This window comes from Glycine soja, chromosome 19, assembly GCF_004193775.1.
Source record: "Glycine soja cultivar W05 chromosome 19, ASM419377v2, whole genome shotgun sequence".
In the NCBI taxonomy this organism is placed as follows: domain Eukaryota; kingdom Viridiplantae; phylum Streptophyta; class Magnoliopsida; order Fabales; family Fabaceae; genus Glycine; species Glycine soja.
This window is the reverse complement of record NC_041020.1, coordinates 36,099,745-36,111,790: the sequence shown is the minus strand read 5'-3', so window position 1 is coordinate 36,111,790 and position 12,046 is coordinate 36,099,745. Positions and strand designations below refer to the sequence as shown.

At 35.7% G+C, this 12,046-nt stretch overlaps 1 protein-coding gene across 1 annotated transcript; it reads right to left on the bottom strand.

The window, feature by feature from the left end:
• Positions 1–349: 349 nt before the first annotated feature.
• On the bottom strand, positions 350–10,764 carry LOC114400473 (aquaporin SIP1-2-like). Its single transcript, XM_028362937.1, has 3 exons — positions 10,126–10,764; positions 8,939–9,211; positions 350–849 (listed from the first exon to the last, which is right to left on the bottom strand). Exons 1-3 carry the CDS (start codon positions 10,438–10,440, stop codon positions 691–693), a joined length of 747 nt encoding a protein of 248 aa, XP_028218738.1. The 5' UTR covers positions 10,441–10,764; the 3' UTR covers positions 350–690.
• Between the last annotated feature and the right edge of the window lie 1,282 nt (positions 10,765–12,046).

Sequence of the window (12,046 nt, the reverse complement as noted above, 5' to 3'; positions counted from 1 at the left end):
CCACACGACATATATCCAAAGACACTATCAGTTAAACCAACACGGCATTCAACACATTTACAGAAAGGCCAAACCTTTTGCTTTTGCAGCTTTCAAACAACAAAAAAATATAGGCTCTTAATGCATGTTTAAAAACCTGTTAGAAAGCCAGAAATCACGTCAAAACATAGAAGTTATAATTACTAGCTTCTAGTAAACATGAAAAACCACATTTAGAACGTGAAATCAAACATGCGCTTAGTTTAGTTCACTTTAATCCTTCCTCATATTAAGAAAAGAAACAAAAAATTACTATGCTAAAGTCAATCAAACAAACAATCCAACGTTTATTCACACAAACAGAATTGGATTTTGGCCGAAAGGAATAATATTAATGTGAATCAAATTGGAATCGAATCTAGATACTAAAATTCTACACTTTTTTTTTCTTCTAAGCGGATGCTGAATTTATGGGCCAAACAAAACCCATTAATTTGACACGAACATTTTCACGTCTGATTTTGTACTTAAGGGAACATGTTTAATTATAAGCTGAAAGGTCGAGTTAAGAAACATAAGACAGAATGAAGAAGAAAGTATATAAAGAAAAAAAAAGGGGGGGGGGGGGGGGGGGGGGGGGAGGGGGGGGTTCTTAATGCAGTAGCATGGTGTTTAACAATTGACATGAAGAACCAAATCCACTATCCCTCTTCATGCTTTCTTCTGTTTTACTTCTGGTGGTGGTGGTGGAGGAAAGACAGCACGGAACAGCCAAGCAGCCAATATTGCTCCGGTGAAGGGACAAATCCAGTATACATAGAATTGGTCCCATGTGTTGTGCCAGTTGTTTAAGTATGCCCAGCCAAAAGCCTGCAGGGACAATAACCGATCACAAAGTTATTCATTGGCATCTCTAGGTCTAGAACCTAATCAAACTGAAATTAAAATCAGAAGATTCAAAAACAAGAGAAGATATATATAAACTATAGGAACTTCAAAGGAATAAATAATAGGAACATCAAAGAAACAAGTTACAATTCAATGAGTAACACCAAATTCTGATTTTAAGACGACAATTTGGAGTCAAGCTATGAAAAAGTTCACCTTGACTATTTCAAGGCAAGCCACCAATTTGCTTCTCCATTATTTATATTCATACTAGAAACAATATGAAAGATGGGTAAGAAATATCATGTAAGGAGATTCATACGAACCATAACTAACTTTGACATTCTTTTCAACACTCAATTAGGTGAAATCTCACGTTGGCACCACTAATATAGACAGTAGATCAATGTTATTTAATGCGGCCTGCTTGATATTTCACACAGTAATAGAGAGTATTGAAAAAGGACAGTCAAAGAGTGAAGTCTCTTTATGTTCCAAATATGACTGGATGAAATCTAGCAAGCAGGTACATAATCAAGATTCTAGTTCACACAAGAGTACTGTTGGAACAAATAAAGTTCTTCACTGTTTGTTGGAACAAATAAATTTCTTTACTCACACTCACACTATGCACTCACTTACTCTATGTTAAAGAATAAGAGAAGATGAAAGAATTGATTTTGAAAATAGAGGGAACTTAGAATACTGAATTAAAACTTCTGCACTTTCTTATTTTTCATTCATGATCACTACTATTTTATATAAACTGCACATGTAACTACAATAACCTTCATAGCTGTCAAACTAACTAACTCCTAACTAACTAACTGAATTACAGCATACATCAACATTCCTCCTTAATTCAGATTTGTCAAGGATGTCACTCCTAACTTGTCTCTCAATTCCTTGAACTTGATAGACTTCAATGGCTTAGTTAATATGTCTGCAACTTGATCTTCAGACCTACAAAACTCCAATTCAAGCTTCTCCTAACTCACTTGATCACGCAGGAAATGAAACTTGATTTCAATATGTTTACTCCTGCCATGTGTCATAAGATGCTTAGCTAAATCATTTGCTGATTTGTTATCCATCAACAACCTCATAAGACTGCAATTTCTCAAGTTTAGTTCTTCCATTAAAGCTTCCAGCCATAGAGCTTGACAGGCTGCCATAGCAACAACAATATATTCTGCTTCACATGTTGACAAAGCAACTACACTCTGCTTCTTTGAGCACCAAGAGATTGGTGATGTTCCAAATTTGAAAACATACCCAGCAGTGCTTTTCCTATCATCCTTATCACCACACCAATCTGAATCACTATACCCAAACACTTCTCCTTTTATATTCTTCTGGCTGTAAGGATATAAAATGCCAAGATCCAATGTTCTTTTCACATAACTCAGAATCCTCTTTGCTGTCAGGAAGTGAGGTGTCTTTGGTTTCTCCATAAACCTGCTTATCAACCCAACACAATAGGCAATATCAGGTCTGGTGTTACATAGGTACCTCAATGAGCCTACAATTTGCTTGTACAAGGTAGGATCAACTTCTTTCTCATCCCCATCTATTTGCAGCTTAATTCCAATTTCAATTAGTGTGATAACAGAATTGCAATCCATCATATTGAACCTCTTTAGGATGTCTTCTGCATACTTCTTTTGATGCATGAAAATCTCTTTACTAGTAGAAACAAATTCAATACCCAGGAAGTATGATAGTTCACCAAGATCAGACATTTCAAATTCATCAATTATTCTTCCTTTGAACACTCTTATATCTTCTTTACTACTGTCAGTCACTAGCAAATCATCTACATAGAAACATATTATCAAAAACTCACCAGAATCTGTGTTTCTGACATAAACTCCATACTCAATAGTGCACTTGGTGAAATTTTGCTGGACTAAGAAGCTATCAATTTTCATATTCCAGGCTCTAGGGGTCTGCTTGAGGCCATATAGTGCCGTATTCAACTTGTAGACTTTATCCTCTTGTCCTGCAACTACATAACCAGGTGGTTGAGTTATGTAGACTCCTTCTTCAAGTGACCCATTCAAAAATACTGACTTCACATCCAGTTGATATAGAGACCAATTTCTGTTGCAAGCAGCTGCCACAATGAGCCTAACAGTTTAAGTCTTGCAACAGGAGCAAAAACCTCATTGTAATCCAAGCCATGTTTTTACAGATTCCCCTTGCTACTAATCTTGCCTTATACTTGGACACATCTCCATTAGGCTTTACTTTAGTCTTATAGACCCACTTCACATCAATTGGTCTTTTTCCTTGAGGCAAATGGACTAACTCCCAAGTCTGATTCTTCTCAATTGATCTCAATTCTTCTTCCATAGCTGCTCTCCAATGTGAACTTTGTGAGGCTTCATCATGACTCATTGGATCTGATTCAGCAAGTAGAGCAAAGTGCACAAAATCCCCTTCTGCAGTGATTATTGTATCAGGATACAATTCATACTCTCTGAGTGTTTGTGGTACTTGTCTCTCTCTTTGTGACCTTCTGAGTTGCTCTCCACATGATGGTATATCCTCTTCACTTTGTTTGTCTTCAAGGTTCACAATCACCTTTCTTTCACCATTGTCAACAGCATTTATTTCCCAATTCCAATCCTGTTTCATCTATCAGAACATCTTTGCTAATCACAACCTTCCTCATTCTAGGATCATACAGCTTGTAGGCACCAGTTTAATGATATCCAATGAGTATCATTGGTTCAGCCATGTCATCAAGTTTCTTTCTGTTCTGCTCAAGCACATGCCTAAAGCACAGTGAACCAAATATTTTGAAATGATTCACACTAGGCTTCTTTTCTGACCATGCTTCTTCAGGTGTGTATCCCTGCAATCTCTTAGTGGGACACCTGTTGAGAATATACACAGCAGTAGAAGTTGCCTCTCCCAAGAAATAATGAGGCATTTCCTTCCCTTTCATCATGCTCCTGGCCATGTTCAAAATGGTTCTGTTTCTTCTCTCAGCAACACCATTATGCTGAGGTGTATAGGGAGATGTCACTTCATGAATTATCCCCTCTTCATCACAAAATACTTGAAATTCATGTGAGTTATACTCACCACCTCCATCTGTTCTAAGTACTTTGATTACTTTATCACTTTGTTTTTCACTCAATAGCTTAAACTTCTTAAAAATGTTAAACACTTCACTTTTCTGCTTAATGAGATAGATCCACATTTTTCTAGTAAATTCATCAATGAATGACACAAAGTAACTGTTACCTCCTAGGGATTTCACTTCAAAAGGACCACACACATCAGAATAGATCACTTCAAGCTTTCTTTTGGATCTGATTGGAATTTTTGACTTGAAAGAATTCCCTGGTTGCATTGACACACAACACTCAACACACAATTGTTTTGGTATCTCAATTTGGGGAAGACCATGAACCATTTTCTTACTTTTCAATTCACTTAAACTCCTAAAATTTAGATGACCAAACCTGTGATGCCACATCCAGCTTTCATCACTTATAGAAGCAGCCAAGCATTGAAATTCTGCAATTTGAATTCCAATCTTGAATGTTCTGTTTCTTGACAAAGAGGCCTTTAGAATCAACCTCCTATTGCTATCAAATATCTTCATTTGACAGTCCTCCATCTGCATTGAGTAGCCCTTTTCTAGCAACTGTCCCAAGCTCAACAAATTATTCTTCATATTGGGAACATATAGCACATCATTGATAAATGAGTGCTATCCATCCTTCCTCTGAATCATCACCTTTCCAATGCCTTCTGCAGTTACAGAGTTGTTATCTGCAAACTTGATCTTGCTCTTCACCTTATCATCAATGTTTACAAACCACTCTCTATGCCCAGTCATGTGATTGGAACAGCCTGTGTCAAGATACCACAGATTAACATTGTCTTCTTCTGAGTTTGTTGTTGCCATTAGTAACACTTTATCAGAGGCAGAATCCTCATCTTGTGCCAATTGAGTCTCATCTGCATTTCTTGGAAACCTTTTATTTCTGCATTCATCTGCAAAATGTTTCCATTTCTGACAGTTATAACACTGAATCTCTTTCTTGTTGAATTTCTTCTTACCCAATTTGTGATTCCCTCCACCTTTCTTGTCAGTTTCTTCATTCTGGTTATGATTTCCAGAACTGCTGGAGCCCTCACCTGACCCCTTCCACTTATTGTTCTTCCACTATCCCTTTCCCTTCTTATTCTTGTCACCATCATAGTTGTTCCCTTTGGTTGTTTGGGCTTGCATAGCTTGCTCAGCTGATCTTTGTGAATTTCTTTCATTGAGCCTCATCTCTTGAGCTTTAAGTATTCCTTGCAGTTCTTCAATCTTCATTTCTTCAAGATTCTGCCCTTGCTCAATTGCCACCACTATATGATCGAATCTTGGTGTCAAGGTTCTCAATACCTTGTCAATGATCCCCAAGTCTGATTGCTTGTCACCATAAGCATTCATTTGATTTGTAATTGCCAAGACTCGAGAAAAGAACTCACCAATGCTTTCTTGATCACTCATTTGTAGAAGTTCATACTGTCTTCTCAAGGTCTGCAACTTCACCTTCTTGAGTTTGCTATCCCCTGCATAGGATTTCTCTAGAGTATCCCATGCCTTCTTTGCAGTACCTGCATCTACACACTGATGAATAATGAACAATGCCTTCGCATCTCTTTTCATCAAATCACGGTGAGTCACCTTCTGTGCATCAGTTGGGTTCCCGTTAGGTTCTTGAACCCCTTCTTGCACCACTTCTGTCACATCTTGAAATCGAAAGATTACCTTTATCTGAGCACACCAATCATCATAATTCTTGCCTTTGAGAACAGGCATAGATGCTGGAAAATTTCCATTCGAGGAAGCCATCTCAGTTTCGGTATCCAAGGATCTTGAACCTCAGCTCTGAATACCAGTTTGTTAGAACAAATAAAGTTCTTCACTGTTTGTTGGAACAAATAAAGTTCTTCACTCACACTCATACTATGCACTTACTCACTCTATGTTAGAGAATAAGAGAAGATGAAAAAATTGATTTTGAAAATAGAGGAAACTTAGAATTCTGAATTAAAACTTCTGCACTCTCTTATTTCTCATTCATGATCACTACTATTTTATATAAACTGCACATGTAACTACAACAACCTTCATAGCTGTCAAACTAACTAACTCCTAACTAACTAACTGAATTACAGCATACATCAACAAGTACTTCCATTATATTGACTCAAAATTTAAAAAATGCAATTTGGCTGAATATTTGTGTAACTAGATTACTATTTTATTTAACATAGATCAGCATGTAATCCTTTTGTTGTGACAAGGAGGCATGTGATCCCGTTTCAAGTGCAGATCAATCATGACGATCATAACACTCATATTAAATGATATAAGTTCATGATATTTTAAGGAAGCTGTTGATGCTGAGAAACCGATAAACACAGCTGCACATAGGCAGGAAAAGAAAAGGATGTTCATACTTTGTCTTGATAGAATTGTCAACAGGAGTGAATCCCATTTGAATCTACTTTTAGCATACAATGGCCAACAGATTTCAAATCCGTGATCTCATTGTCTTTCACTTTAAAAGGGTTCTATTAGGAGCCAAACTATAATGGATGAGTAAGCCAAATTAGTGCTAAACTATAATGGAGGAGGAATTGCAGTAGGAATAATGGTACACAAGTTATCACCAGAGAAATATTGCAATCATGTAAGAAATATATGAAATATGGAATGATGACACAAATTGAGAAATGGTTCATAAATTTTGCACAAGGCCAAAGAGTGTATAGTGTTGGTCACAGAACAAGATACTTAGGAATGATGGAAAGGTGATTTTACAAGTTGATGAAGGAAATGCAACTTTAATGGGCTCTTTGATTAAAATTACAGTGGAGGACCAAAATTATATATCTATCTATCATAGAATTTGGGAATTTGAGGTAAAAGAAACACTAAAGAGGATGGACAGTGGAAAAGTGACTGAACTAGATAATATACCTATTGAAGTATGGAAATGCCAAGGGGAGAAAGGTATAAATAAGCTCACAAAGTTGTTTAACAGGATTATAAGGTCTAAGAAAAGGGAACGTACAGAATTGTACTAACTACAAAGGGATTAAGACTATTAGCCACACTATGAAACTACAAGAGAGAGTAACAAAATGGAGATCAAGATAAGAGATTCACATTTCAGAGAAACGATTTGGTTGTTTGCTTGGCTGGTATATATACCTTTGGCAATGCAAGGTTTGATAGAGAGGTGTCAATGGAAGCAAAAAGATCTACACATGGTTTTCATTGCCCTAAAATGGCCTATGACAAGGTTCTAAGAAGTAATTCCATGGGACCTAGAGAAGAGGCGTGTTCATGTTTCTCATATTAGGACACAAAAAGATTCATATAACAGGACAAGAATGGCCACAAAAGATTTCCTTGTAACTATAGGTTCACACCAAGGGTTAACAACCCATATCTTTTTTCCTTGATTAGGATGTTCTTACTCGACATATCCAAGAGCCAGTGCCTCAACGCATGCCTTCTGCTAAAGATTATATGGAAATAAAATTTCTGTTTGAGCACAAGTAAAACAGATACTATGGAATGCAAGCTAGCACTGCCTTGAAGGTGAATATTGGGAATTATACCATACCACATGTCACCCAGTTTAGGTATCTCAAATCTATCATACAAAGCAATGGAGATAAAAATCATATGATTCTATAGATTTGGATTGGCAGGAATGCAGCTGAGAGCCCAGGGTCAGGTGGTTTGCATCGAAGAGAGAAAATACCGGGAGTAGTGAATGATTTAGTCTTCAAAGGAGTGAGAATGGGAAAATAGGGTTTGTGTTCTGATGAAATAAAAGGGGGTGCATTTCTAAGACTGCCCCCCTTAAACAGCTCCTGAGCACGAAACAACCTCATTCAAGGGGCCAAAAAAGGGGTTTTCCATTCAGTTGCAACGGTGGCTGATATAGCAGCTGTGGTTCTGGCCTCTGTAGGCATGACAGTGAGCTGCAATGTAATGAGCTTCCTTGAGCTGCCCATAGCCACAATGCCACTATAGTGGTGCTATAGCTTGCGATTGACGACTATGAGTATGATTATAGTTCTTTGGCTCATAATATTCAGCCATGTTGTAAATTTGCATTTGACACAACTTGATACATTATTTAACAGAGTTTGACATATTAGGCACATAGAAGAAAACAAAAATACAAAGAGAAACAGTAGGAATAGAAGAGACAGCAATTAAGTCTCTGTTTTCTATCAATTTCCATTATGTCTCCCACTTTTTTGTGCTTACAACCTTCACAACAATTAAAAAGAAATAAGCAAGCTTGTAAACCATAAAATTTATTATTGAACTTGGTCTTAATCCAGGAATGTTGAGAAATATAAAATGCATGTCACATAAGAGAGCAAGATAAAAAGTTAATATATAATGTCAGTAGCATTATCTTCTGTAAGTACTTTGTTTTATTTATAGAACACCAAAACTGTAGGGACTATGCAGACGTTCAACAGGATTTGACATCATTAAATAACATAATAAGTATGGGGCAAAGAGGCGAGAAGAATAGCTGCAGCATACATATGATTGACATATTCAATAGTAGAATAAAACTACAAAAACAAAGCATATTTCTCATAATCAAAGGCCAGGGAGAAAAGTTAAATTCCAGAATGATTAGAAGAACAACAAATCCTAGGCAGAAATTGTTAAAAAAGATTTAACTGAAAAAGAAGACAAGAAATGATGATAATTGAGTAAACCTCAGATTAGTCCTTGAAATTGTACAAGTCAAGCGTTTTAGCAGCTGAGATTTTAAAAACCACGTCATTCACTTTAGTCCTATAGTATTTGTTACAAAGCAACAACAGAAAATAAAGTAGAAACGGACTAAAATGAATGACTTTTAAAGTCCCATGGACTAAAATGTCTGAACAATCTCAACATCTAACTTATTTCAAATCACCATAGTGAAAATGCAAAAGACAAATGCAAGAAACGCATACAATTCATGCACAAAAAACAAAAATACTAATGCTAAAAAAGGTAATCACTCACATTAGCAGGATTCATGGCAGGCCCAGTGTAGGCAGATCCAACCATGACCAAAACTACAGTTGCCGTGGCCAGTAACCAAGTCTTCAACAAGTCACTACGAGGGCCCCTGAGGAAGATGAGGAGAACAGCAAAGGTAATCACAAAGGTCAACACCCCTTCAGCGACAGCCCCGGTGTGCAAATCCACTTTCAAAGAAGGCCCCCCAATCATGTGCCTGTACTTCGCAGGAATCACTTCCATAATTGCCATTGCACCACCCGCAGCACCAGCTGCCTGTTCACAACTCAACCATCCATCAAAAATTCCTTGCACAATTCATATCAGAATAAAACTTAGAAGCAGTTTCTAAGGCATTTTTGGTGCTACTTTTCTGTCAAAATTGAATTTTCACCTTTATTAACCAATAATGAACCTTTAATCCAAATCCTTATCAGGCAGATTACTAAAATGAAAATTCAATTCTAATGAGAGAATAACACTAACTGCATGTTTGGTGCTATTCTCCCATCAAAATTGAAATTTTGCTTCAATAACTTATGTTAAACCTCTAATGCAAATCCTTATTGGGCCGACTACAAATAAAACTTCAATTCTGATCGGAAAACAGTACTAATAGTATGTTTGGATAGGAGGAAACAAAATAAAGAGAAAAGAAAAAGCCGAATAACATGTATATTGCTGTTTAGTTAGGGAGAAAGTGAAAAGAAAAAAATAAAATTAATTCAAAAAACAAAAATTCAAGTGCATGTTTACTGTTCTTTTATTCCCTGTTATCACTTTTAATTTACAAGATTACTACTTTATTTTCAAAGATTTGTACATGAAACAGATTGAAAACAAGGCAACTGTTTTGTAAATTAAGACTAAAAACAGAAAGTGAAAACAGGGAATGAACAAAAATAAGGGCACAAAATTTTCCTTCTTTTCACTTTCTCTCCAATTCAAATTTCAAAACTTCCTTTCTGTCCACCCAAACCAGACATGGCATAAAACACAACCTGTATCTAAGTTTCATCTTCTTATAATCCACCCACCACAAACATCCTCAAAAGATCAAAAAGAAAAAAGAAAGGCCAAAAAGACAGAGCAAAAAAGCTTCATTTAAAAGCAATACAACACAGAGAAAAGAGAGAACAAAAAGGGAAGAAAAAAAAGACCCTTTTGGCCACAAAAGGGAAGCAACAAACCTGCGCAGGGAACCGAAGCGCCATTGAGAAGAGCGTATCCGAACCAAGACCAACAGCGTAGAAGGAAGCGGTGCCGGTTGGGTTGAAGCTGGCCCCACCAAGAACATTGCCGATGATGGTGAAAAGAAAAACAAGAACAAAAACGAGGGTGGTGGTGACAAGAAAAGAAGCGTAAGGGAACCCATTGTAGGTGATGTGTTGAAGGTTAAGGGCATTGGTTATGTACCCAGAAGCAATTCCCAACACAGAGGAACAGAACACCCACATGAAAGTCAACACTGCGTCTCCAATCGCTGCTTTTATAGCACCAACCATCTTTACTCCTTCAAAGTTTCACCCTTTTGAAGAATTGGAGACAACCCTTTTGAAGAATTGGAGAGAAAGTAGAAGAATTGGAGAAGGTGGTGGCTCACTCAACTGTGTCTCTCTCTGTGATGCCACCAGAATGCACAGCAGAGAGAGAGAAACAGAGGAGAAAGAAATAAAAAAGGGTGTTGTTTGAAGGAGTGAGGGGGGTGAGAATTAAGAAAGCATGGATCTTTGGTTTGAAGAGAATCGGAGTGATGACTCACCTAATCAGAGGTAGGTGCAGTCCAACATGGTGTGTGCGTAAGCAGATAAGGTCTCACACCCCAAAACAACCTGCGATAACAGGTCACACACACCCCGGTTTTGTTGTTGTTCTTGTCTTAAAAAAATCAAATCAAATAAAATAAAAAAACAATTAATGATTAAATGATTAATTTGATGCTTCTTATCTAATGTGGTTTGTCAATTTCGTCCTTCGCTCCTTCTATAAAAAGAATCTGTATTTTAATTGAGTTTAATAGGACAGCTATATTAGAATCAACACATGTTACTGAATAAAAAAAAATAAAAAATCAACATGTGTTAGTTAGGACTTAGTAGTGTTCATAATTCATAAACTAATATCGTCAAAAGAATACTTCATAAACTAATTCAATTAAATAAAATAAAAATAGTAATATAGAAACTTACAAATTGAAAACAACTAGGGGTTAACGAAGGAATAAAAAAAAATAAGAGTTTATGTAATTTCATGAAACATGGTAATCAGTATAATTTAATCACCATTGTAAGATTTATAAAGTTTTTACTAATTTTATACTAATGAATTCTCAAAAGCTTTATATGAAAATATTAATTTTGATTTTTAAAATATTTTTTCTTTTTTTGTTGGTCCTAAAATTCTATTTTTTAAGAAATCATCCTAAAATTCTTAAAATATAATTGATTTTTAAATATTAATTATTAATTTAAATTTTCGAACAATCTATTTCGTGCATAAGACAATCGTGACTTCAAGGTTCTAATCATAATGACCTCAACTGTCATTATCATACTCAATAATCTTCTAAATCATGTTACTTACCATTGGGAAAAAATCTCAACAACAAATCCATAATGATTTGTTATACAAATCTACAATTTCCTCAATCAATATATCAATCGGATTAATCCTCATAAACTTCATACTAATTATTATGTGATCAAAGCAGCTTATACACTACTAAAGTGTTATCTGAAATATAAAATGAATCAAATTTGTCTCATAATGTAAAACGAATCATAAGTCAATTTATTAACATTCTCTCATTTAATTTCTCCAAAAAATAATTTTAATTTCTATATAAATTAATTTTAACTTATAAGAAAATTTTAATGTATTCATAAATTAATCAAGTAACCCAATGAATAAGTTGCTAATCTTCAGGGAATCACAACCATGTATCTATTTTTTTTTATGTAAATCAATGGCTTAAAAGTAATGAAATAATCGGTTACTTATCCCAATCATCTTTAATATGTTTTAGTAGAATTTATGGACGGAAAAGGGTCAAGATAAGCACACCAATCTGAAGCACGTGGTTCAACATTTCAATCCAATACATCGTTCATT

What these genes read in the sequence shown, in the direction of transcription:
- LOC114400473 (XM_028362937.1), bottom strand. Translation starts at nt 10,440, where the DNA reads ATGGTTGGTGCTATAAAAGCAGCGATTGGAGACGCAGTGTTGACTTTC. An exon ending in CGCTTCGGTTCCCTGCGCAG is followed by an intron (nt 9,212 to 10,125) that starts GTTTGTTGCTTC and finishes AGTTGTGAACAG; the next exon opens with GCAGCTGGTGCTGCGGGTGG. An exon ending in CTGCCATGAATCCTGCTAAT is followed by an intron (nt 850 to 8,938) that starts GTGAGTGATTAC and finishes TTGTCCCTGCAG; the next exon opens with GCTTTTGGCTGGGCATACTT.